The 26,381-nt window shown below is 37.0% G+C and overlaps 4 protein-coding genes across 4 annotated transcripts; all 4 read right to left on the bottom strand.

The window, feature by feature from the left end:
* Window positions 1-6,103: 6,103 nt before the first annotated feature.
* On the bottom strand, window positions 6,104-9,006 carry LOC122395910 (leucine-rich repeat transmembrane protein FLRT3-like). Its single transcript, XM_043393825.1, has 3 exons — window positions 8,945-9,006; window positions 8,421-8,718; window positions 6,104-7,888 (listed from the first exon to the last, which is right to left on the bottom strand). Exons 1-3 carry the CDS (start codon window positions 9,004-9,006, stop codon window positions 6,104-6,106), a joined length of 2,145 nt encoding a protein of 714 aa, XP_043249760.1.
* Window positions 9,007-9,217: 211 nt separating this feature from the next.
* On the bottom strand, window positions 9,218-10,117 carry LOC122395844. The gene is made up of 5 exons (XM_043393742.1): window positions 10,010-10,117; window positions 9,823-9,922; window positions 9,637-9,749; window positions 9,445-9,568; window positions 9,218-9,367 (listed from the first exon to the last, which is right to left on the bottom strand). The coding sequence occupies exons 1-5, from the start codon at window positions 10,049-10,051 to the stop codon at window positions 9,294-9,296; spliced, it is 453 nt and encodes a 150-aa protein (XP_043249677.1). The 5' UTR covers window positions 10,052-10,117; the 3' UTR covers window positions 9,218-9,293.
* Window positions 10,118-10,659: 542 nt separating this feature from the next.
* On the bottom strand, window positions 10,660-14,463 carry LOC122395760 (organic cation transporter protein-like). Its single transcript, XM_043393603.1, has 8 exons — window positions 13,869-14,463; window positions 13,486-13,667; window positions 12,812-13,051; window positions 12,446-12,704; window positions 12,110-12,278; window positions 11,616-11,911; window positions 11,164-11,447; window positions 10,660-11,105 (listed from the first exon to the last, which is right to left on the bottom strand). Exons 2-8 carry the CDS (start codon window positions 13,657-13,659, stop codon window positions 10,845-10,847), a joined length of 1,683 nt encoding a protein of 560 aa, XP_043249538.1. The 5' UTR covers window positions 13,660-13,667; window positions 13,869-14,463; the 3' UTR covers window positions 10,660-10,844.
* Window positions 14,464-16,842: 2,379 nt separating this feature from the next.
* On the bottom strand, window positions 16,843-22,562 carry LOC122395747 (vitamin K-dependent gamma-carboxylase). Its single transcript, XM_043393587.1, has 10 exons — window positions 22,496-22,562; window positions 21,013-21,280; window positions 20,465-20,786; window positions 19,987-20,169; window positions 19,739-19,902; window positions 19,164-19,633; window positions 18,885-19,085; window positions 18,413-18,651; window positions 17,621-17,935; window positions 16,843-16,999 (listed from the first exon to the last, which is right to left on the bottom strand). Exons 2-10 carry the CDS (start codon window positions 21,242-21,244, stop codon window positions 16,843-16,845), a joined length of 2,283 nt encoding a protein of 760 aa, XP_043249522.1. The 5' UTR covers window positions 21,245-21,280; window positions 22,496-22,562.
* Window positions 22,563-26,381: the final 3,819 nt, after the last annotated feature.

Raw genomic sequence — 26,381 nt, 5'->3', positions numbered from 1 at the left:
TATATCTGATCGGCATCAATTATGACATCTGTAAATATAATTATCAATTCATAGACCATATTTCGGTCTCGGACGATGTTTAATTAAGGTATAGATACATTATTTTAACGCACTCGATCGTAATTTTTGTTTTATTTCTGTTACAGACTTTGCTGCAATTCGACTGGAAGGGATGCTACCGGCATGCCATGGACGCCATGTTGCTAGGAAATTGAAAAGTGGAAATCCAATATGGATGAAATCTACTTTATGATAACAAGTGAGTATGTACCTATATATGTGTCCATATTTTTACCTTTTTATCGATTAAATTTGATACTAAATCGATAAATAGACCGATCTGCTGATCTACTTAATTATTTCTTATTTTTAACCTGAGTTTTTTTTTCCAGAAATTTTTATGACCGCGCGCAAAGCGGTCGGTAGAATCAGTGGTTGTTCCGTAGTATAGTATCTTGTTTTTCGCAGCATAGTAGCTTCGAGTAGATTATCGTTTCGATCTTAGGGACACGAGGAGGTCGTGTCTGTCTTTATTGCGCACTCGTATATTTTGTTGCGAGCATCGGGGCTCTCTTTACTCTATGAATCGCGATAGTAGAGACAGTGCATCACTGAACAGGACTATTTTGTGATGCCCACGAGCAAAGATTGTAAGTATCTTCGTACTTCGTTCCGTGTACGTTTAAAAAAAAATTCTTTGTTTCTAATCTTGCTACACGATATTTTCAATATTAGCAGAACGTTTTGTATTAAAATTAAAATCTCAATAATTTAACAAATAAGGTGTTATAGTTGCTGCTTCTTTTTACAGGATCTTGGCAGCCCAGCGACGTACGTACTTGGGGATCCAGGGAACCTCTTGCATGAGTTTGCTGCTGACTACGTCGCTGACTTCGCCGATGACTCCTGCTGGCCAACCTCGTCGCCTGGGTGCTTGCATTCTACAGTTGGTGAGTTGCATGCCAATTTTTATTCCTCTGGTCCCCAATCACGTCGTAGGACAAAAAGGTCCTAATCGACGCGGGTGACCAGTTGTATACGTGCAATCTTTGACGAATACAGTGACCGCGGGTATGAATCATACCCGTGAGTAGTAACTTGTACTTTTTTATTATTTAGCTCAGGCTAGGGCCTTCATGTATCTCGCGTGTTTTAATATGATAAATGCTGCATATTAAATTAATATGAGCATGTAACTGAGTAATGTTAAAAGATGAACAGTAACTATGAGGAAATTGGATGTTTTTTACTTTTTATTATATTTATTATTATATCAATACATATTGTATTGATCGTTCTTTATATTTTTCTTATTTCATGTTAGAATATAATTTGATGACTGTCTTTCGAAGATACTACATGCATTTGTTAGTCGTTTAAAAATATGATGTTGCATTTCATATACAGGAAGGCAGTTCGCGGCAGGTAGATTTCCATGTTGAAGTAGCATGCATTATTTACTATTCTCATCTTTTAAATAAATCACTTCGACAATGAAATCGACCCAAGGGTAGCTAAATATTTTAATTAATGATTCAATTTTACTTCAAAGAATTATCTTTTTCCAAAGTAATTTAGTTTGTCTTAAAGTCTTCATTAAAGTTTTTTCTTTTAAATAATTAAATTTTGATCATAGAAATGTTCTTTAATACTAACATTTTTTCATATTAATATACACTAAATTTTTGCTCTTCATTTATTACAAATAAAAAGTCCATTCATTGCAATTGAGAATAAAATACGAAAAAAAAACAAAAAAAAGTAATATTATCTCGTTATTATTTCCTAATCAGCCTTTCTAGTTGAGGATTTTCAGCATAATTTTCCGTGTTTGTTGCCTGAACTCATCTACGTACCCAGGTGCTACGTGGGGGAGCAAAGGCAATGGACACGATGATTTAGACTGTAAGAATTGTAATAACAATCTACATGTGTGCGGCTGACATTGCTAGTGTATCGTGCACGACGTACTTTCACATGTGTGTGTGTGTGGTTAGGCTGTGGTTGTGCGTCGTTTGGATAGTTCATTATTTTGTGGTTCAGAACTTTGTAACACTAGATTCTTATTAATCATAATAGTAATTTCAAATTTCTATTTACCATTTATTTGGCAATGGTTGATATTACATACACGCCTGTAATATTATAAAATGCTTAATTAACTTCTCAATTTTGCATATATTATATTTTATTAAAGTCTATATTACATATATTAAAACATTATACATATAATAGGCATACGCAATGAACACTAGTTTTTGTCAGCCGATTTCAGCAAATGGTACGTACCTTAGAGTGTGAAAGTTTGCAATGTTCGGGTGTCGGAGGAACCTCGGGGCGTCCTCCCTAGTTTAGGCCGCGCCCGAACATTTTGTATGAGAACCGTGGAGTGTGTGTTTGAGAGAATGCCTTTTGTTATTTTTTAAATATAGGATTAGGTAGGTAGGTAACTTACTTTCTGGCGTGTGTGTTTAGACATAAGTAGGTAGGGTCAGGGGAGGGCTATTACAGGCCCTGTACCTGTAGTTCGATTTGAAGAATCGAAACGTTAGCCGATCCAAACGGATTGTACCGTTTGTTTTGGTTTTACTTTCGATTCTTGGAATCGCGCGACTTTACAGTCGCTCTTCGCGTTCGCGTTCGTTCGCGGTAGGTTCCCCGAAACGTTCGTCCCGCTCGAGTTTTTCCACACCTGTTCCGATAACGATTCGCAAAATCCTTGGAGGACTGTGTATTGCACGGAATCTCGAGCGTAGGTTTAAGTTTCAGGCTTTGGCAGGACCGTCGAAGAAAGAAGAGACTCGATGGAGTCGAAGAGGCCCTGACAAATTGTCTCAAGAGTGGGCTGCAACAAATGGCTCTTCATCTTTATCTTCGAATAAGGATGGAAAGTCATTTTCTGTTACTACTTTGTCACTGTATTTGTGTGTAGTTGTAGTACTTGTAGTAGTTATTTGTAGTTTTTCAGATGGTACTTGTACCACCACAACCAGCATTTCGGGGCAAATCGCGGTTTGCATTAGTGTTGCGATATACGAATGATCGTGTTTCGTTTGAAGATAGCATTGCGAATAATTTGAACTTATCGCGATTACTTTTAGCGTTGCGAACGAGGAATATTTTCGCGTTTGCTTTCAGAGTAGTGTCGCGAGTAAGAATTTGTTAACGGTTTGCTATTAGCGTTGCGAAGAATTAATGTTATTCGCGTTGCTTGTCTAGATAATTTTGCAAATAATTAGTTTTGTAGTTAACTTTAGCGTTGCGAACGATGAAAACTTTACGCGTTTTCTTTCAGAGTAGTGTTGCGTATAAGAATTGATCACGGATTGCATTAGTTTTGCGAAATGTAAATATCGCATTGAAAATTTAATGAACCGATTTTAATTATTTTTTCAGTTGCGATCGGTTATATTCTACGCGTTTGCTTTTGAGGTAGCGTTGCGAATAATTATTGATCGCGTTTGTCTGTAGAGTTGCGACACATAAAATGCCCAAAATATGACACTGATACGTGTTACAGCATCGCAGAACAGCCTGGTACGTCAGTATTCATTAGTACAATTATTAATACGATTGTATTAGTGTGGCGAAATATGAATATTTATTGCGTTTACTTGTGGGATTGCGTTGCGACTAATATAAATGCATATATCATGGTTAATGTTAGAGTTGTGAACAATGAATATTTTTCGCATTTTCTTTCAAAGTAGTATCGCGAGTAACAATTTGATAACGGTTTGCTATTAGGTCAAACAAATTTATAAAAAATCAAAAAGAAGTTTTTAAGAAAAATCGACAGGAGGTAGATGAAGAATCTTCTCGGTTAAAAAAATAATTGCAATCATTTTTGGTCAATAGACATACCACCGAAATCCTATGCACTTTCGAGAAAAAAATTCTTTACCGAAAATATAATGTGTGGCCAAAAATGTTTCTGTAATTTTATTTTCTGTTTCACTTCCTCTTGTGTTAATTTGTGTAACCTGTTGGTAATGTTGCGGGTGACACGAAAATGGTAATGGGGCTCTAGAGCCTCATAAAAATGGGCGAAAAAAATACATTGAGTGTAAAGTCTACTCGTATATCTCGTATGGGCTCGTATACCTTGTCAGTAGCTGAACAGTACACTTCCGGCAAAGGGCAATAGGATTCTTGTAATTTCATTTCCTACCATCATAAGCGCTATGGTCGTATTCTATAGCCTGTTGATAATGTTGGGAGTGACACCGAAATAATAATGAGGCTCTAAAATTTTAAAGAAATAAGTCGAGTAAATACGTTGGATATAACGTCTACTTGTATACCTTGTCTATGACTCGTACGTGATTATAGCAGAATTCGCATAATCATAAGCGTCGTTCCGACTCACGCGTACATCGGGTTGCTTCCTGTTAGGTGCACTTGAACACGACGCACGAATATGTGATTATAATTTATTTTAAACTTACAACTGTGTGTTCGTTGTTACTGTTTTATAAATAAACCCAAATCTTGTGGCTGGGTTTTGTTTATAAGACAATAAAGTGTTTATAATAATTATATCTTCAAAACAAGTATTAAACGACAATAACTTTTTTGCATCGGCTATGCAGGAATACGTAATCTACAAATAATAAAAGTACTTGTGAGTTGTCAAATACTAATTCACTTTTCATGACTCACCAAAACTCGCAAGACTTCCAAAACAATCAAAACTTATAAGAGTTCTAGGCTTCAAATCACGTTCGAAGTGGCTCGTTAAATTAATTGTCCTTTGAAAAAATATATGTCAACGTCAGTTCGTTTAAAAAATGTGTTTGACCTAACATAAAATAGAATCGACGATAAGGTTTGGATGTTTAACTACTGAAAATGTGAATGTGAAGAACCGGGAAATCAGTAGGATAATTGCATCATGCCTTAGTCGAAGACAGATAGCCAGCTGTAAAGTGGGAAATGGGAATGAATTACGTTTAGGGTTGCATCATTCGACAATGTCAAGTTCACGCAAATCCGGAACTACTCTTGATAACGTTCGTAGAAAGCCAGTGACGCGTCTCCGCGTATAGCCAGTCATTTCCATTGCACGCAATGAGCGAGCGTGAAAATGATTATACTGATCTCGACGAGTCCAAGAGTGTAGCAATTTGATATTGGCATTGAGTCCTTTTAGAGAAATGCAGTGAATTGCCAGTCGCTGGCACGTGCAAAAACAATCGGCTGGCAACCAATTCTGAGGACTTAGCCAATCAGGTAGAGCTTTGACAATAGAGTCGAACCATTGACCTAATCGTCAAAAATAAACGACAGGGGGGAGCTAGTCAATGACAACAATCAACAGTCGGTTGAAAGCCACTAACTTCGCGACTACACGTGATTCTATTAGATTGGGTTGTGTAATAAGTTCGTTCACGTTTCTTTATAAGAATATTACATACTGCCAATTTTCTATGAAGGTTTCTCGATAATTAGGCATTTCAGTTTTAGGTTTTTTAGATTTTAATGATAATTGTTGAAAATAGTATGATCTACACTTGTACAGAAATATATAATGTGTGTCCGCGAAAAGTTGGCTATCGAAAGGAATGTGGGTCTGATTGGCTCCCCACGATCACATGTATCGTTCCACAAAGTGGGAATAGGTGGAGCAAGCAAAGCTAGCCAATTTCTTGAGGACGCATAAAACTTTCGCATAAGTATCTCTAATAAATCGCAGTTAAATGTAGGAAAGGTTAATCGATAACCACGATCAAATAGATTCACATTTTCATTTATCTTTTCCTAGGATCCAAGCGCTAACGTTACACACAATCTTCGAAACTGACATTGACATCCGTGGCTCTGGGCCAGATTTAATAAGATTTAGACCGATGAGTCAAGAATTATTTATTTTCCCGTTGCAAAATGTACGACTCGCGCAGTTCGTTACGAACGATTTCATAGCTGTCGTTCGGTTATCGTGAAAGATACTGTTTAGGAACCGAACAAGGTCCCCCGTAAAAATAAATCGTGACAGTGCATCTGGGTATATTTAGGACATTTATTATTTTACTAAATAAACGTCGTAGTCATTGAATACGAAATACAAATTCAGAACAGTAGTTTCGAAGGATCTAACGAGATTCTAAACAACAGTGTCTTGACAGATGTAATTATATTCCCTCGAGTCCAGTATCAGAGATACAGAGGGTATCGAGTTAGGGGGTGGCAAGGGCGGAGCTTCGCTTTTCTGTTTTTCCAACTCGTTGTTCAATCTTGTCATCCTCCAAGAGTCCAACTGCTCCGTAGCCTCAAACTCGGACATGTAGCTGTTCCAGTCGCTCTGCATACTGACTCTGGACACTCGTCCTCTGGGGAGAAGCATCGGTGCTGGAGGTAGAGGAGTAATGTATCCGTCCTCGAGCAGTTTGTTGCTGACCGTGGTCGCGTTTCCGCACGATCGCTTTGTCTCGTCGACGTTTACTCCTTTCGGCAGGACGATCGCGTCCACGTTTCTGCGTTTCACCAGCATTACGCGTTTGCTACCGCGCAGCAACGACGGGTTCCTCCTTATCAGCATGAACGCTATGAAAGCACCGATGACGAGAAACAAGAGCATCGACACGAAGAATGTCAAGAAGATGACGCTCTTGTCAGCGTTCGTTAACCAAGTCTTGGAATTGTACGTCGGTTTCGTGGTCACGGACAGACAGTTCAACGGGGATATGGTCGTATCGTTATCGTTGAGCAAACAGATCGTGTACGTAGTCTGTGGATCGATATTCTGCAGTAGATAGGTGTGCTTGACGTTTTTTGCACAGCTGAGCGAGTTCTCGACGTCATCGCTGTTGAACCAGAGCAACACGATTCCCTCTTCCAGGTCCGGTAGGTTGATTAACACGCCATGATTCATGTTCTTGAGGATGAAGAAGTCAGGAAAACGCGGCGGGAGGCGAATATCCGTGGATAGAAAAGTAGTCATTTGGAGGATCGTGTTGGAGATGCTACAGTTTAAATGGATACCTTCTGGTGTGGCTTCTTGGCTAGTAGTCGGTGCTTCGAACGTAGTCAGGCCCCAATCGTGCTTCGTACTTTTCGTGGTACTTCTGGTAACCGAAGTAGTGGAATCCGATGAACAAAACGTGGCCGTAGAAAATGATTTCTCCGCATTCGAATCAGGCGTGGAACAGATTGGCGCGCTGGTCATTATGTTGGGATGAGTTTGAAGGAAGTCCTGCATCCATTGCAAACTGCATTCGCAATTCCAAGGATTGTTGTGTAGCGTCGTGTGAAAAGGTTGTCCATACTTTAATATCGAATCGAGAAGTCCCTCTGGCAGGGACCGAATGTTGTTGTCGTTTATTATCAATTGCAAAATGGATGCAGCTATAGGTTCCAAAGCACCCTGCGATATAGTTATGATTTTCGAGTAGTCGAGATAGAGAGATTGTACTGTCGGTACTCCTTCAAACAATTCGCGACTTATCACTGGTATAGTGTTTCCCCGTAACGATAATATCTGAATATTTAGAGGAGTGTCTCCTCCTGTTATGTTTCGTAGTACACACGGGTCATCGATGGCACCATACAAGTCCAAAATAGAGAGAGAACTCGCTACATGTTCCAGTAAATTAAATTCTGCTTGTTTGAGAATGTTGTTTCGAACGGAAAACTCGCCTAACGCGCTAATATTGCGAAACATCGCTTTTCTTAAAGAGGAAAGGTTGTTGTTAATCAGGTTGATTTTCTTCATTTCCTTGTAAATAGATTTGGTAAACGCGTCGTCGTCTATTTCGTTCAAGGAACAGTTGCTTAGCGTCAACTCTTCGATCGACACGTTGGTGAGCAGCCAATTCTTTCGAAGCTTGTTCGCCGAGAATTTGCACTTGTCGAATGACAACTTGACTGATTTAACGTTCTTGCAATTAACCTACATGAAACATTAGTTGAGAAGCAGGGATAAGAAGTCAGAATATAACATCGGGTTGATCGATAAGTCTTCGCGGATTGTTAAGTCAAAAAGTAAAGTAAGATTCTGGTAATTATTTAATTATAAATCTGGAAAGGCTTATCGATCGATACAATGTTACTTGATGATGTCTTTGCTCCGACCATTATTAATAGACTATGGTCTCTATCGATATGTATCGTGCCCTTATTTGATAAACGTATGTGAGACGTGCAAAATATATTTCATAAATTAATTCAAGATTATTAATACCTGTTTTGGTTACATGAAACAATATTACTGCGTTTAATTCTTCGATAAAGCTTCTATAGCAGATCGGTTGCACTTTTGAATTTTAAAAGAAACATGACGTCGAGAACAGAGTTTAAGATAAAATCTGCTATGAAAGCTTTGCTGAAGAATCTGTTTGACACATCACACAATTGTTCCACGTAATCTAAAAACATTACTCCAAATAATGAAATTCTGATTTCGTTGTCTCTGCTTTTGGTACCTTGAAAACAGTTTCGATGAAGTTGGATGCAACCTTTCCAGCGTCGGAGGTAGTCGGAATGAACGAGCACGTTATGGTTCTGCATTCTGTGATACGACAGTAGTCCGTAATTGTTCCCTGTGCAACCGTTGCACCCAAATTCTGTTGAGTCTCCGTGGCCTCTACGTGCCAATTATCGTTGTAGGTTGTCATTGTTTCGTCGTATATTGTTTCCAGTAGCCCGTAGCGTGTCCACAGTATGAATCCGACAACATTGAGTATTAGCACTGCTACTAAAATCTTCTGCCAAGTAGCAACACTGCATTCGTTAATGCATTAAATAGATATAGTCGACTGTATTGGATTCGAATAAATAATTCTGGCGTAAAACGAGTCCCTGAGAATAACAGATTCGTGTAAGAATTGGAACTTTATGGATCAGTTTCTTGAAATGGTGCAACATTCGCCAATCTTATTCCCAAGGGCTCAGATACCGAACAAGTTCTCCGGTAAAACGATAAGAAATGAAAACGTTTGTCCTCTACCTTATCAGTTCTTCAAATTTGGTACCCGTAGTTTGGTAGATCCTTAATTTTCTAGCAAACATATTCACATCTAGTCGATGTTTCACTGAGGAATGATAGTTGCAACCATCTGGCGAACACGGAAACATAATCGAATTGTGCTAGAACGCATGTCAATCGTATCTACGTTTCTCGCTGATTAGTTTTATCGCGTGTTCTATAATATTAAACGTATTTTAAGTACGATATTCATAGGAAGGAGGATGCATCGACCACGAGAATCTTATTCCTTTAATACAATATCTACTGTTTATTTGCTACAAATCACACCATTATTGCGTATTATAATTCATATACGGTTCATTTCCATTCAAGGACTCCTAGAGTTAGCTGTGCACATGTGGAAGCTCATAATGGCTTGGCATTCGTCATCTATGTCTTTCACTGTAACACGTACATATATGTTAAACAGAAAGTAACGATTTCGGACTATTCGAAATTCACTTAATAAATTCACTTACCAGAATTTGCACAATCTTCTACCAACTTGTCCAAGTCAGAGTTTATATCCTCGTCACCATATTTTTCACCAAATTTACGAATATATTTGGTCATTTGATCGCCGTTGATAGTAGATCCTGTCATCTGAATATTGATAAAAACACGTCTATCATTCTTCGATTCTCTCGTGTAAATTATCATGTACATCTTACCGCGCCTTGTTGTTGCATAAGACATGCCCAAAAGCATCCAATCTTTTTCATGTCTTCTGACACATTTTTTTCGCCATTTTCAAGTGCCTGTTTTTCAACATCCTCCAATTCCTCTAAAAAAAAAAATATAAAAAATTTTAACTTTGCAGACGTTAGACGAATAATGTAGAATTATGATCTGCTTACCGACTGTTACTCCCGAACGCTCGGTGCATATCGTCACATTCTCCACAGAAAAATCTATCTTCTCTGCGAACGATTCAACTGTAGCTTGAGCCACGATTACCTGAAATCGATACGAATTGAGAAGAATAAATGATAAATTAATTACAAATGGTACGGAATTGTTTTCATTAAAATCATTGATTCGTACATGGCTGTAAAAGAGACACAATAGCAATGCCAAAGTCTTCATGATTCAAGCACAGAGAACTCTTCAACGTTTGAATTTTTCTGACGAAATGAAACTCGCGTTACGCGGACTTTTACTTATATCTGGGTTTTAAAAATAATTTATTACTTCACTTCCATGACGCGGGACAAAGGAACAGAGCGAGTGACCATTTGTGATTTTTATCAAGAAAAATAATTGCATCTAGATTGGTAAACTTTGCATTGTGGAGGACGTGTATTGTATAGGAATTTATAATAGTAATTGACCTGAACATTTGTATTACAGCGGTCAGATAATTACGATAATAGGTGACGTTACGTAACATAGTCAGTACAGAATTTGTACCGAACAAATAGCTCTGCTATTATTAAACTATTTATTCGAGCGCTGTTCAAACTTCACCACGAATGTGTAAAAAACTTTTTACAAATATAATCACAAACTAATCGTAGGACATAAATCAATTTGTACTTGTGGCTGTTATATACTATCTATTACTGTTTGAGACTTCAAAGGATTTATAATATAGATCGTTTAAAAATCGTACGAGGTGAAGACTAATTTCTCGATCAAGTATGTTGAATGGTTAAGGGTTGCATTAAAGCATTTTCTGAAATACATTTTGGCTTCTTTATAGATTTATTTCATATTTCTGATTAAAACAGTCCACCGAAGTATACAAAGGAATATAAAAACAATGACATACAAAACAGCAAAAATGTATTATCGAAGGTTTTTGCAACAATAAGGTGTATATTGTTACAATAAGGTACGTTCTGCAGCAAATATATGGAAGAATAATTTATGTCTTCTCTCAACTGCACTTGCAGCAGTTGCAGAACGATACATTTTCTCGATCTTTTGTGATTTCTTCTTCGATGGTGTTTGCTAAAGGTCTCCCACGAGTTTCTGGCAATGTCAAACACAGTAAACCAGCCATTAGGGTTAGAATACCACAAAGGGTTGTTGGTCCCCACCACACTTCTATTGCTAACAAATCAGCGACGAAAGGTGCAGCTATACTTCCGACATGTGACATTGCAGAATTTGTTCCAATCGCGGAATTTCTGCATACCTATTAAATAAGCGATCGTTAGAAATTATTGCAAGTTTAAAAATAGCTACAAACTTACCGTTGGAAAAAGCTCCGAGCTATATAAAATGACGATGCCATAAGCAGCTGACGCACTAAATCTTCCGATCAGTGATACAATCAGAATCGTATCGGTTTCTGCAGTCGGTATTATCAAAATACATAATAAGCATATGGCTGCGATTATGTATAAAGCTCCAGCTCCAATTCGTCGCCCCACGAGCATTAAAATTGGCGTTGGTATCAAGTAAGCCGGTATTTCAGTCAATCCCATTACGAGAACATAAATGTACTGATTTGCCGAGAAGTTGCTCATATTTAATGCTGAAACAATACGATGTGATTGTCAAAACAAAAATTCATCGACAAAGTTTGAAATTCAAAGTCGTCATTTACACTCGAGACTATTAAAAATACATGATATAAAAGAGAAAATAATTGGAGGGGTTAAACATATTACAAGATATGGAATAGCTCTACTTATTTGATTACCTAGTGCGTAATAAGAGAGCGAGGCCACCATCCAGTTGAAATTCGTGATAAGTAGCCTTTTCAGCAATTCACCGTTACTGACTAGAATTCGGAAACCTTTGATATCTTTTTTCAATCGTTCTTTGGTTGTTTCGATGGTGGCCATCGTATTGTTCGAATTTTCTTTATATACAGTAGTCGCTAACTCTGTCGTTCCTGTTCCATTGGAATCTCTTTTGCTTGCATTCTCGATTAAAATCTTCGCTTCCTTGCGACGATTGTGCGCTATCAGCCACCGAGGAGATTCTGGCATGTACCTGAAGAGATTTGAATTTAAATTTAAATTTAAATCCTGAGTTCTAAATCCCAAAAAGAAAATTTATCTTTAAATAATCTGTCAAACGATTCAATTTTTACGAAATTCTGAATAGTAGATGTTTTGGGTGTACATTAATGGCTGCTTAAGATTGAATTAAAAAAATGTATGGCATTACTGTTTGGATATAATTGCTTACCATAAGTGTATTAACAAGAGTAGAGCAGGCAAAGATATTGCCAATTGAACATGTCTCCATTCGTGTAGAACATAAGCTATACCCGGTATAATGACAGTTCCTGAGGCGTAGCCTGTATTGTAAGCAATTCCCATCCACTGTCTGTGTTTTTCGCTTGCTACTTCTGTAACTGTATAATTTATTCCTTTAATTATTTCAAGTTCGAATGAGATTAGTTCTATATTTTATTTGCTTTTATTAGTAAAAATTTTATCCTCCTCAACTTGAGAATGTCGAATGTTTAATTACGAATCTATTTAACTGTCATTGCATTGTTAGATATAAAACACAATTTACGTGTTGTAAACGCTGAGTATTGAATCGCAGCATGGCTGACGCCATTAAAGAACCTCGAGACCATGAAGGCCCAGTACCAAGGAACGACAGCACCAGCTGGGCCAGAGACGATTAACAATATTATTCCAATGACGTAACTGATTTTCCGTCCGTATTTGTCCGCGAAAATCCCAAAGAACGCACTGCCTGATAATTTTCCGAGGGACAGAGCCATGTGAGTGCTCGAACGAGCTGCGGCCTTGTCGCAGACCAAGTCCCACTAAAATAATTTTCAATTCCATTAACATCACCCCAATTCGTAACGTATGTAGATCATTTTTAATTTTTTTCCTTGAGAAGTGCAATTGCGAGAAAATAAACGCTCACATCTTCAACGAATGAAGTTGTATCGAGATCATGCGCGAAGCTTCTCACTTCGCACGAGAGTTCCTTTGGTAGTTTGTTGTTTTTTTTATATTCCAAAGCTTTATCGAATCCAATTTCCGCAAATTTGTCATAGTCATAATTGTACATGGTGCATGGACTGGCCGAGGAAATATTTCTTATTTGTTCATCTGTCCAATTCGCGGCGGTCAGACTTGGCACCGAGCACCAGTGTGTGGGGACCTAGGTAAATAAGAAGTTCGTTAATTATTTATACAAATCGTTGTATACGCGAAGCTACATTTACCGAATATGAAAAGTAGTATTGTTTTGTGTTTCCTTTCAAATAGACGATTATAATACACAGGATATTACTGTTTTTAAAGAAGTCATGTCAGGTTAAGGTAACCTGGATTAGGTTAGATAATAAATAGTAGCAATAACTTCAATTTGTTTGGAGTTTTATGCTATGTTGTTATTAGTATTAATTGAAAGAATTTCAGCTTTGGTATCAAAAAAGCCTTAATAGTTTTACATGTATAATAGCAGAGTAGATTAATGAAAATCAGTATGATTCTATTTAAAAAAAGAAGTAGAATGATTTGTCTTTTTACTTATAACAGAGCTACGGCAAGTCTCTCGCTTTAGAATCATCCTATATAATAAACAATTCTTACTTCGGCAATGAAAATATAGGACATGGAATGCAACCCATTAAATATTGTCGGCGTGAGCGTAAAAATAAATATTATCGACAAAAAATTTGACCCTAATCCGAGTTTGTCGAGCGCCTTTAATAAAGGATCTGTGTCCTTTGCTTTCACTGTATCGTCCTCTTGATCGACAGACATCTTTCTTTCTGAAAATAAAACAGAAAGAGTATCAAGGAATATGATTTATTTTAACCGAAACAAGCAACTAAGCTTCAATTTATTTATATTTTTAGTTCATCAACAACAATTATAAATTAACTACAACAATAGAACCGTGAGAATACATTATAAAGTAATCTTTAAAATCACAGAAATTTATTTTTTTTTTTTACGATATATCTACTAACCGATGCGCCAACAACAATGTTGGTTACACCATCATCTTCTAAGGCTCCAAATAAATAACACTCATTCGCGTCGTTACTTCCGTGATATTGTCCACTTCCTCGCAATTGTCTTTTCAATAATGGTTAATTACTTCGTCAGTGTCATCGCCGCGTTCCAAGTGCTCGCGACGTATTTGCACTGTATTAAACACATTACACAACACTTCGAACGTCTCGTTCACGTAGTCCAGGTTGATTATTCCGTTTTCTATCGCCCTATGTCCACCAATGTTTCGCCTAATTCGTCGGTAATGCAATTTTGCTGCATCTTGCAACGTTTTTCAGAACGAAACCCTCTGCACGGTCGATTCCACGCGACTGCTGACGATCGCTCGGTTTCTTTAGCCACGTATCTAGATAAGGAAGACTTTGATCAGGTACCAAAGCTACACAGAGTAATTCTGATGGCTATTGTGTGATAATGATAGCCGATTCGTTTATTTAGTACACTTGGTAAACGACCTTAGAAAAACCAATAATTCGCTGTTTTCTGCAAATTTTTGTATAAATAGCATTCGATATCGCATCGTACGATATTTAGTTTGTATATTTTGCAATATTTTATAGCGAAACTAGAATTCTATTTCAAGCTATTCAAACTTGAACTAGTAGTAAGGTCGAACAACAATATTAACTATATCTTGTCGATGACTTATCGATAATGTTTATCAGACCTCGTCGACGTCGACGGTTCTGCATTTAAACCTGGAATGGCACACTGGAGTCTTTCATGACCCTAACAAAATTTTCCATGTACATAAATAAAAAGTAGTTTATTCGATGGACTTGTCATCATTTTAAAAAAAGACTTGATACTGATATAAATGTGATAAAGAAACATATAAGTCACAGTCTGAATAATAATAAATTCACGTAGGAGGAGATCGTAGAAGACCTCGGTGTGCAGAAATGAAAAGTCTTTTGGACGTTCGTATCATTACGTAGGAACTATATTTGTGAACATTGTTGTACATAAAATTTGCTCATTTATTTAATGATTACTTATTGCTTTAACAAGAAATCATAATTTTATAGCGAATTAGATAGCGCCTATTCTATATACATAGATATTTATTTTTAACTGGCATTTATTTTCTACAACTATTTTCTATTATTCACCGTATCTCGTTAGATTTAATTATTTCCTTGATTACTTTGGAGCATTCGAAATTCGTAGTGTTAAATTACGTACTTGAAAGTATTTCGGTGAATTGTTACAGAATTTCTTACGTATTAAAAACGCGCGAAAATCTCTGCAAACGTGAAAGACTCCAAGTGTGCCGTTCCAGAATTAATTTCTTGCGCTATTTTTCGAACGATTATGCCGAGTACAGTTGAATCGTCCTTGACGAAATTGCAGAACGAAGACGTGAGTTGTTACAGAAACGTAGTTACATGCAATACATTTGATAAAGCGTGCTAAAGATAGTGTTGCGAAGATTACAGATAGCACGATGCTGTTCGTTGCATAATCGGCCGAATGTCTCGGGTTATTCTTTGAGCACTGCTGCTCACGAGGCTACCTTAACCGTTGATACGTGACTGAGATGATTATCAGATCCATCGGATGCATTTGCTTTCAACTTAGCAGACAATGTTACTACTTATCGCGAGGCTTACCGTCGAGACTCGAGGGCTATCAAATTCACGCGATTCTTTTACCTTCTAATCTCGAACGAAGAATGCTTAATTGCATGTCGTAAACACGTAAGCGTACGTGCAATTTGTTTTTAGCGAATCATTATATTAAGAGTTGATGCGAAACTAACGAGCGAGTAGGATTATATGATTCGTCGAGCGCCAAAATCTTTGATTAACGCGAACACCTGTTGCGAAATCTGTAACTGTGTAGACACATTGGCTGGTTTCAACTCTGATAACAAACGGATAATATACAGTTCAATTTTTCACATAATTTTTCATTTAAAATCGTTATCGCTTTAAACTTCTTTTCTCAATAAATATAGCAAATAATCCTTTTTTACACGTGATTCTGAAGTATCAAATTAACGAAGTTCCTTCGATATCAAGGTTTCGTTAATTTTTACACGAAGTTGTACATTAATACATAATCAAGGAAGGTTGTTGACCATTTATCTTCCTCGTTCAATTGCACGGTACGATCATACGTTTACGTTTAATCGCGCGTATATTTTCGCATGCGCGACGTTCTTGAGATTACTTTTGCCACGGCATCACTTTTTCATTTTCTTCTGCACAGTTACCTCAGGAACGTTCGATTTGTGCGCGTTAAAGGGAGCAAAGTTTGATCTCGCGACCTACGTTAAATATAAAAGTGCTAAACGTTTTCAATCTTGGCCTGTTTTCCTCCTGCAGTTCGATATTTACACTTATTACATATGTTATACACGATCGTTTATATATTATATCTTTGGACAAATTGCAGTCTTCAAATTTCATGTATCATGAAAATAATACATAACTCAACGTAATTCTTTTATTGTATAATTATGTATCATGTCAGGTATACGCGTAAATAATTTAATTCTTTACTTTTCTATTGTGTCAAAAATTGTTTGATAAATATTCACATTGGCGACGACCTCGACGATTTCAACGGTTCAAAAATATGTTGGAGCGAGCATGTTCTTCAAAACAATAAAAAGATAATAATAATTATACCTTGACAAGTAAGAGTGAACAACAGTTATTCTTTGCATCACAGCGATTATACTTCCTCGAACATATTTCAAAGCTGTTGCAATAGGTAACGTTGCCGTATTGCAAACAATCATCAATTGTTTCTGTATCGAAAGACATTAAAACGTCGTTTATACGAATCTGTCTTATCGTTTACATCGAAATCAAATTCAGATACGTATGAAAATACATTCTTTATGGTCTTGATGTATTTTTAAAAAGCAGATGAAATATCAGTCTGAACTTTTTGGACTGCAATCAATTTTTCTTCGTATTATTTATTGATGTTTACTCTCCGCACCATCGGAACGTTGTAAACTAAGTTGAAGAACGCATTTGCAATGTGATTCAAAGCTCGCAACCAGGCTTCGATCATGTAAGTAATTTCCTTTCTGATTGAAAAAGGCTCCCTCGGTGTATCTTCGATTTCTCTGCAAAATAACAAATGTTCAAAATTAATTACACTCGTTTTTAACTCGTTAACTAGGATTCCCTATTCACTTTTGAAGTAAAAAAATGAACTGCAATTTTAACAAAGTTATATTTCTTGTTTCGTAATTAGCAAAGTCTTTGATAATACATTTAAAATCTGTTTGATCGATCAGTTCTTGTTTTATACACGGTATGACAAGATTTTTCAACCGCAACGTACTTGTAGTAGATCTTAGGTTCAACAACGATAACACTCCGACGTTTATGACTATCAACGAGGAACTATTTCTTATCAATGTTATCGCGATCGTGATCTAATTGATACTCATTTGTATCATCAAAACAATTCAACGGAATTAGGACCGGATTATTTCTTATCAAACGTTAAAATGGAGCTGCCGAAATCTGAAAGCTATTTCTCGAATTTATCCAAGGATTTAAAACATAAAATCGGTAGGAACTTACCAATATCTAAGCAACAATTACACGTGATTGATTAAAGATAGTATTACGCAATTGAATGTCGAATTGGAATTTTTTCTTAATTTCCGAGCAACGATAAAATAATTTTATCTCAATTTTCGAGCAGTGGTTTGCAATAAAATTAATTGTATAAATACCCCTCTGTGTCCGATTCCTTCTTGTCTCTGTTGGTGTAAGTGTACATGTAACAAGCTGGATAAGCGCTTGTCGTCTTCACTCTATGAAATTGACCCGTCTTTATCGGGATCGACGATTCTTTCGAAAGAATAACACCTTTCGTCTCTTCTTCGTCGCTGTACGTTACCTCACCTTCGAGCACAGTCAAAGATACGTTTGTAAAAATTTTAGCGATGTAATTGTCCAGGTACATGCCAGGGAAATCAGCAACAAAGAGGACGTCGGTGTCATTTGACCACGTGTAAACGTGTTGTTGAATTTCTTCCAACTTGTATCTAACAACAGCGTCAAACAAGAAAATGAAGTTCCAAATGAAACAGCTTCAAATTGTAAATACGAGTTCAGAGAATTTAAAATATAACAAATATTTTATTTCTATTGACAAGTATTTAAATTTTAATTAAATTTAAAAGTGCATTGGTGCAGTTGCAAAGTAGGCACAATTGCACTTGTTTCTTTTAATGGAACATATTTAGAAAACTCAACGCAGAATGATCTAATGAATCGATTAATGTATTCTAAAAAGAAATCAGTAAGTTCCATTTAAAAAATAAGTTTAATTGCACTTTGCAACTACGTCGATGCACTTCTGGGAAAAATTCAAAATTGTCCTCTACAATTTTGTTGTATAGATTATTAGTTTCACTTTTTATAGGTAATAAGTGGTAGTTACTGATTAATCGAGTAAATAGATTCAATTTATATAAATAATAAGCGATATTTATTGATTAGTTGTTAGTAGTTTGACGTACCTATATGAATTATATTGCGAGAGAAGAGGCATCAAGAACGAAATAGGTTTAAACGGATGCCAGTCGACTGTTAATAAGTCAACATTCGGATCAAACATTCTCTGCTGAAATCTTCCGTTCAGTGAACACCAAACATCGATGTAGATGCTCAAGTTCGTAGACAAACGCGTCCACTTCGTTCTACGTTGATATTGAAGATCACGTTTGAAAATATGTTTCTCTTGTTCGATTAAATTATCCTGGAACAACAGATACTTGAATTTAAAAAGATCGTTTCACGTATAATATTTTTAAATAAAATTTCAATTTTTGTATTCCGTTTTGTAAGCATATATTTCCAGAAATGATTATGTTCTTATTCACCTCGCGATAATATCTTCTGACGAGTCTACTTGCACAGAATTCGTGCACAAACATTGTCAACAATTGTATTTAATCACGATACGAACTTATCGATAAATATAATTGGTACCTTTAGACAGAAAGCGTATTGTCTGGCCATGTCACCGTGTTTCTCCCATCGATCGGTTTGCACCCACGCTTTGGGATCCAAGTAACGATCCTCGTTGCTCACGTTATCGTGAACTTTGATCACGACGAGTATGGTGTCCCAAGCATGGACCATCATGTCCCAAGAATAACCATACAGTCCTGGCACCCAATTGTTGTACCCCTAAAGACGAAGAAGAAATTTCGATGAGGAAGACAGTTGCGCGATCGAACGATTAGTGTCTTTAGAGACATGGTGTACCTTCGTAATGAAATGAGAGTACGGAAGAAAAAATTGTAAAACCACGTGAAAGAGTAATAGAGATACTACAAGTTTTTGCTTCTTCGTCGCACCTGTCGACTTGAGACGAGTTCCTTTTACGCCTTTGTAAACAATTCTGATCTTCGTTTTGTGCCTTGGCGCCGCCATCGTGTCTTGTTGATTTTTTACTTTGGTAGATTCGATAGATATCTCAGTGTTCAATTCCCTGGGCAAAGTTTCAATCGTTTCGTGATTCGAAACCTTGTCGTTTGATTTTTCAGAGGCGATCAGGGCGGTCGTTTCTTCGCGAATATCGTTAGATTTTGTCGGAGGTTCATCGTAGCGACTCGTGTCTTGATTTTGGGAGGAAAGTGGAGTATAGTTGCGCTTTACATTGGAATTGATCCTTCGCGGCCAATCTGCATTGCAGAAGAGGGGCATTGTCGCGAGACACACGTATGGAAACATTCCTGCGAGCAAACATTGAAAATTGTAACGTTTTTACAACCTTCAAATTATCGTAACATTTAAATATTTTACTGAGATAATTTTAGTTTTGTTATCGCAGGAATTACCTATGCTAAACAGTCGCGAATTCATTAAATGAAAAGCAGTGCAGAAGAACATGGCAGGAATGCGAGTTCTGTCAAACAACATCCAAAATCCAACCGTCAGGTCGAAGATAAATCCAAACCAATGGACAACGAAGAAATCAGTTTGCTCGGCGGTTAAGAATAATCTGAAACGTTCGAATAACGAACGATTTTTATTCGGCCAAAAATGACCGTGCAAAGATTAATGGTTCTCAAGGTGTTATACTTACTTGAACGGACTAAAAACCCAGTGTCTCGATAGATTCGTCATGGCATAACCTGACAGCCATTCCGCGCTGGACTTTTTCAAGCCAGCTAAAAAATACAGCGCGAAGAATTGAAACTTCATGATGAAGTAATTCCATAGTGGCACGGAACTTGTACAATCTTTTGCTTTTGCAGCGTCAAACGCACTGCAAGAAGGCAATTAAACAATTTTCCTCTTTCAGAAATGCTAACAAATGTTTTCGATCGACGCAAACTAAGGAGTTACGCGAAGGCAATCGTAACTTCGGATTCTTTGTGCAAATGTTCGCTGATCAAATAATTGCAGATTATTTCGAGATTACGCGTTCCACGCGAAGGAAATTTCTTTTCGCTCGAATATGAAGATTTCGAATTTAGTTTAGTATTTACAAGATCCTGACTCACGTCTCCGATCACGAACCAGTTTTCCCGTTCAGATGAGACATTTCCTTTCAAACTCACAAGTACTTGTTTGCCTCCGTACTCCAGAGGAGAGTCGCAACGATCCCGTAGAGATACGTGTGATTATTCCAGTAGCTTTTATCCAGTAGGAAGATGTACCAGTAAGGAACTACGAAACAGGCGCAAGCGAGTTTGAAGCGCGAGCCCAGCATAATTCCAAACGCACCCATCCACATTATGGTGTAAATTAGTATGATCCATGCCAGTGGCGGAGGTTTCATTCCATGAATCAATGGAAAATGACAATCCAGAGGGTCTCCCCATTTTATATCGACGTCTGCCAATCCTCTCTCTTCCACGACGTCCAATACCATGCACAAACCTACAAATATTTCACTAAAATTCTACGACTAAATTCTGACGTATCGAGGGAATATGATTTCTATAAAATTTCAGAACATTTAGCTGGACATTTGAATTCATATTTTGAAATTTTAGCGATTTCGAAAACAACACGTTGAAAAGTAATTTAAAATCAATCAATGTATTTGTGCTTGTCTTTTTCATTAGAAATTTTTTGCATTTGTATGAAATGAGAAATCGCTCACCAAAAAGTGCTCTGACGATTCCTAGACTGGCTGGATCGCTCGGACGGTATAACAACACAGTAAATTTGTCAAACGACGACAAATCGTCCAATCGGAAACCACATAACTTTTCAAACTTCTTCTCGATCGAACGTCGTACTCCGAGACTCTGCTTGTCTTGTTTCTCACATTCCTTTTCGATTCCAAGTGTATGGGTACCGGTGTTAGCTAACTTTCTACTTTTCCTCCACATAACTAGCGAACCATTGGATTCAACTATAAAACGGGTCTAGAAGCATTTAAAATTCATACGACAATACGTTAACAGTCTTTAATCTGGATTGGAAATGGGTTACAATATTTAAACTGAGACAAATGCGAATTGTAATTCTAAAAATTAATTTAATATAAATATATGCTATTGTACAGTCTGTCTCTAAACTAACCGAACTTCTTAAGAATAGGACAAACTAGTAGTGACATCTAAATAAAATTCTTGTCACCGAGAAACATGTACATTTGGGCCATTACAAATCAAATTCTAACACTAACAAGGAAAATAGTTTTTATTCGTGAGTCGGAAATTGAGTTTCGAACAAAAAGTCAAGAATTACGTTCTGCTTTATACTTGTTTGAACGTTCACTGAAACGTATCAATTGATGCAAAAAGTATAGCGGTTTACAAATGGTTTGAGACAGCTTAGGAAGACATTAATTTTATAAAATTTCTACACAAAATGTTCTATAGATAAAGGCATCGTTTGAATTGTTCGAAAAGAACTGAACTACTTTTAATCAATGTTTATTGATGGTCTTCACTATTATTTGAGAATAAAACCGAAGAACCATGAAAGGAAATCATTATAATATTTCAGACGTCCAAAAAGTTGCGACCATTATCCTTATAGATGTCTTACAAAGAGACCTAGAAATAAAATAAAGTATTTTCCCCTCGAAATTGACTGTGTTTTGTTACTTTCAAGAAGTTTGGTTACTTTTCTGACAGACCTTGTATAGCATAAGTATCAAATAAGAATTTATTGGTTCTTGGTATCGAATTGGAATAGTTTGAATGTTGAAAGCATTACCTCTAACGATAGTTTGAAAGATTTCTAAATACAAAAAATATTCCTACGTCGTAAAGGCATCGATGTAAAGTAACATGAAAAGATAGTAGAATAATTATTGCTATGAAAATCTCAAACGTATTAAGAATATTTTCTCCTTTCCTCAAGAAGAATCACAATCATGAATATAGAGTATATACAAGATATTTGGATCCTAGTGCAAAAGAACACTGGTATGTATTAAAGTGTACTAGGTGCTTCGTTGGAGACGATCACCATCGTTGCGTGGGCAAAGTTCGTTGAATTTTGACTACGGAGCCGTAAGTCTGAAGTTGTGCCGAGCGCCAGATAAGAGACAAAGGCGAACAAACGCGAACCCAGTGGGTGATTGCGAGGAAAAGGAAAGAAAACGAAGTGCAACTAAAAGTTCGACTTACCCAGCTGGCGGGAAGAAACGTTTCGAAGCCAGTGGAGCCGAAACCGGTCCGATGAGGATGTATCGAAGGTTGCTCGACTTCTGCGCGTTGCAGCTGCAGGAGTACGTAGTCGCAGAAGAAGAAATTCCGGATGCTGAGAGAGAGCAGGAGCAGCGTCGCCAGGCAACGTGCTCGATTATTGACCCGCGCCCGCGCAATAATAATATATTATCGGGCATACATAGTTGTTCACTGCACTCAGGTTCATCGATGCGCCTTATATCAGTCGATGCTCAAAAATGTATCGAAAGCTTCTACTATACTGACAATAACGATACGGTGAAATTTATTCGAGTTCTATTAATAGATTTATAGTTTTTCCATCGAGAATCTCGATCCAGAGTTAGAGGTCTCTTCGAGCTTTCAAGCAATAAGGAACGCCTTCGTGGCAGTTCATTTTTATTATCGATGCCGTTAACACGTTGATTGCCGCGTCGTGCACGTACAGCTGACAATAACCTTTCGATTGCCATGGGGTCAATTTTTCAAGGCAGCGTTTCTCAAACTAGAGTCCACCGATCCTAGGATTCGCGATCGCGTCGAATTTTATCACTCTGTGTCACTCTGGTCTCCACCTCTCGCGATTGATCTTTACAGGGTGAATGGAATATCGTAATAATTGTATATCACATTTCTACAGACAAACAAACGGTTCTTCACAATATCAAGACGATTACGTCGAGGAGTTTTTAATATAGTTTGAGCTCTTAAATTACTCTAGAATTCAATTAGAAGTTTTTATAAACAATGACCCTCGTTGAGGATTCTTGTTGAAGCCCAAGCAACTAACAATTTAGCGCTTCTTTATAAACTTTTTGAGAAAGAAAGTTTATTATGGTTTCAGTGATTAACTCTTCTGATATCCTCGATTTTTCAAGTTCTGTTGATTGCAAAAAACAAGGTAGGAGAAATTGCAGTGAAGAGAAGCAAAATAATGAAGAGCAAATGCAATAACGATATCCTCAGTGTAAAGGGCGAAATTGAGCAGTAAGATCTAAGAATAAATCTAACCCAAATTTCTGTCTGTAACGAGACAGATTTACCTGAAAGACAAGACATTAATAAGGAACATGGTAAATTAAATGTGACCTTTTACATTCTCTTCTCGAGATTTGGTAATCTTAAAGTCTTTTGCAAAGAATCTCCGTGAAAGTTCTGTTAAGATTCGCGAATGTTTTTGTATTTAAAAGTAGTCGAAGCGTCGACCACAAATTGATCGAGTACCTACATATCTCACGATTCTATTTAAAAATATATTATCGACGTACACTTATCTCGGCCAATACCAATACAATATTATAATTACTTAACAATGGTCGGGTGGTTTATTAAAATTTTTAATGAAAGAGATAGTGTAGAATTATTATACGATAGTATATATTTCTTCGGACAGATTGCAATTTCTGACATGGACGAGTATCTTTGAGAATCATTACTGAACAGAAGGTGTACACAGTATTAAGAAGATTGTAGATACATTTATTTAATTTATGTGTTTTTTTTCTCGGGGAAAAATAAGTTCGTTAATCTTATAAATATATATAAAAGTTCATCAACTTCTTTCATAAACATTTTAATAAGTGCAGCATCATTCTGTTAAAGAATTGAAATATAAATTCATCGTGATATCTATCGTTTGTAATGAAATAACATGTTACTTTAATAATATTCATTATTTCGATGTAACAGTAGCAAGCAACAGCATGCGTTCTCATAATTAATCATCCTTTTAAATAATAATCTATCTCGTTCATCAGGATCTGTATGATAGGGGTGAGAGATAATCAGAATCTCAAAGGACAACGGGAGAAATCCTTATTTTTCATCAAGATGGCCCTGAGGGAACCAGACCGGGGGCCAAAGACATTAATTCGAATTATTTACGCCACGATGCATCGTTTAACCCCTTCTCATCAACAGATTGATTAGCTACCAACGTGATTATTCGTTGCATCCCTTGTAATTGTTCTTATCGACCTTATAATTTATTTATGGAGCGTTAATAATTTATTTGACCCTTTACACGTAAATAAGTATAGAAACGTGTCACCATATTTTATACAAAAATAAGTACATTTAAATTAAAACAAAATTAAATCAGATGTGGTTCAGAAAAATCTGGAAAAATTATATAGTGAAGATGATTAAACTTCGTTTGTTACAAAAAGAATATAAAGTAAGCATCAATTCCAACATTTGAAATACAATCATATCAGTTAGAAATATATTTTAGTACTTTATGATACGTCACTGAACGTCATTGAAAAACTGATTTCATCGATCATATCTAATATAACTGTTAACTATAAAAATTAATCTTATTTAAAATCGTAACGGATTAATCATAACGAATATACTTCACGTTACTTCAACCCCCAATTTGCGTTTAAAAATAGATTTCTCTTCGTGCGAGATGCACAGGAGCGCTAAAACGGTATAGCGAGTGTTAGAGAACAACGATTACGCAGTTTTTGAATGAGCCACGAAGGCTTTTCGGTCTCGCAGCTGGGGTGTTTTAATGAATGGACGTAACTTCGCGTTCTAAATCCCCAACGGCCGTTTTAGAGCCGTAAAACAAAAGGCTGATTTGTTTCAGCACGCCCCTCAATCTGTCTCCGTGGACCACTTTTGATTAGTGCTGCCTCTTCAGGGTTCGAGCCTCCAAAACTGCCATCCAGCAATGGACCGCAATTTCATTCGGATTCATATACGTCTTCGGGATAACGACCTGGGATAAAATATTCTTGAGATTGGGGATTTAATAGGACACGTAACATTCGTTTTAAATTATAAATTCTATTGCTGCACATTATAATACACCACAGATTAATTATGCAGAATGGAATAATGTATAATAATATTTATTTCTCAAAAAATGCGACAGTAATAAATACTGTACGTATTCATTACTTGCATGTTTAGCATCTCTTGCGTACGTGCATAAATCTTATAGGTTTTTTGCGTATCTTACATGCATAAACATCCGCGATTCAGTCATGATTCGTATCTTTTCGTATCTGTTAAATTTAGAAATTGAAATTTTTCTTAGAGAGCTGCTCAATTATGCTCACCGTTGGAAAATTGAACGCAACGGGGACACGCGAACGAGGAAATTAACGCTGGTATTTGCTTAAGGGCGCATAAAACCCCCCCGTCCGTCAACCCGCGCGATATTTGCCGAGCGTATTTGTTCGGGAATATGAATCAGTCCACCTGGAAGCGACCAAGGAGAGAGCTCGACAGAGGAGACGGGAGAGTTAGGCTCAGGAAAGGAGATCCGCGATTGTCGTGCGTATTTGCCAGGCTATTTATCACGGTTTATTATTTCCTATTGTCGATGGAGTCACGCATTGTTGGCGGACGAGGAGGGCCGTGGCGGATTTCTAAAACCGTGTCCGATCGAATTTGCATATTTCACCCCGGGTACGCGCGGGTACCAGTGTCCGATTACAGGCCCTATTAATTGCGGTTCCGCATTGTTCTGCCCGATAACGGGGGTCGATACTAAGTTTTCGCTCGCCCTCTTCGTCGATTCGATTTCCCGACGCGACTCCGGTTGCAAGCTTCAGGGGCAGATCACGGAGATCTCGTTTCTCGCGTCAGCGTGCAACAAAAATTCGTGGTTGCACGATTGAGTTTAATTTCTAGTCCTTAATGGACAACCAGATTAACATTCGACAGACAAATAGGATAGGCACACAGCTTTCGATTACCAGAAACATTTAATAGAAGCCATACTTCTTCTTTATAACTGCTCAGCCATTTTAATACATGAAGCTCCTGTATAAATAAATATAAGTTACAATTTTTATATTTGACTTTGATAACTAATCTCGAAGAGATAATA

The sequence above is a fragment of the Colletes gigas genome, unplaced genomic scaffold (genome assembly GCF_013123115.1).
Source record: "Colletes gigas isolate AHSC1104 unplaced genomic scaffold, ASM1312311v1 Colletes_gigas_Sc00006, whole genome shotgun sequence".
In the NCBI taxonomy this organism is placed as follows: Eukaryota; Metazoa; Arthropoda; class Insecta; order Hymenoptera; family Colletidae; genus Colletes; species Colletes gigas.
This window is presented reverse-complemented; position numbering and strand designations above follow the sequence as displayed.

What these genes read in the sequence shown, in the direction of transcription:
- LOC122395844 (XM_043393742.1), bottom strand. Translation starts at nt 10,051, where the DNA reads ATGAAGACTTTGGCATTGCTATTGTGTCTCTTTTACAGCCAT. An exon ending in GCGTTCGGGAGTAACAGTCG is followed by an intron (nt 9,750 to 9,822) that starts GTAAGCAGATCA and finishes TTTTTTTTTTAG; the next exon opens with AGGAATTGGAGGATGTTGAA. An exon ending in AGAAGATTGTGCAAATTCTG is followed by an intron (nt 9,368 to 9,444) that starts GTAAGTGAATTT and finishes TACGTGTTACAG; the next exon opens with TGAAAGACATAGATGACGAA.
- LOC122395760 (XM_043393603.1), bottom strand. Translation starts at nt 13,659, where the DNA reads ATGTCTGTCGATCAAGAGGACGATACAGTGAAAGCAAAGGACACAGAT. An exon ending in CAACTTCATTCGTTGAAGAT is followed by an intron (nt 12,705 to 12,811) that starts GTGAGCGTTTAT and finishes AAATTATTTTAG; the next exon opens with TGGGACTTGGTCTGCGACAA. An exon ending in GCTCTCTTATTACGCACTAG is followed by an intron (nt 11,448 to 11,615) that starts GTAATCAAATAA and finishes GTATTGTTTCAG; the next exon opens with CATTAAATATGAGCAACTTC.
- LOC122395910 (XM_043393825.1), bottom strand. Translation starts at nt 9,006, where the DNA reads ATGTTTGCTAGAAAATTAAGGATCTACCAAACTACGGGTACCAAATTT. An exon ending in AAATTTGAAGAACTGATAAG is followed by an intron (nt 8,719 to 8,944) that starts GTAGAGGACAAA and finishes TAACGAATGCAG; the next exon opens with TGTTGCTACTTGGCAGAAGA. An exon ending in TCATCGAAACTGTTTTCAAG is followed by an intron (nt 7,889 to 8,420) that starts GTACCAAAAGCA and finishes TGTTTCATGTAG; the next exon opens with GTTAATTGCAAGAACGTTAA.
- LOC122395747 (XM_043393587.1), bottom strand. Translation starts at nt 21,244, where the DNA reads ATGTGGAGGAAAAGTAGAAAGTTAGCTAACACCGGTACCCATACACTT. An exon ending in ACTCTCATTTCATTACGAAG is followed by an intron (nt 19,086 to 19,163) that starts GTACACCATGTC and finishes CTTCGTCTTTAG; the next exon opens with GGGTACAACAATTGGGTGCC. An exon ending in TCGCAATATAATTCATATAG is followed by an intron (nt 17,936 to 18,412) that starts GTACGTCAAACT and finishes CGCTGTTGTTAG; the next exon opens with ATACAAGTTGGAAGAAATTC.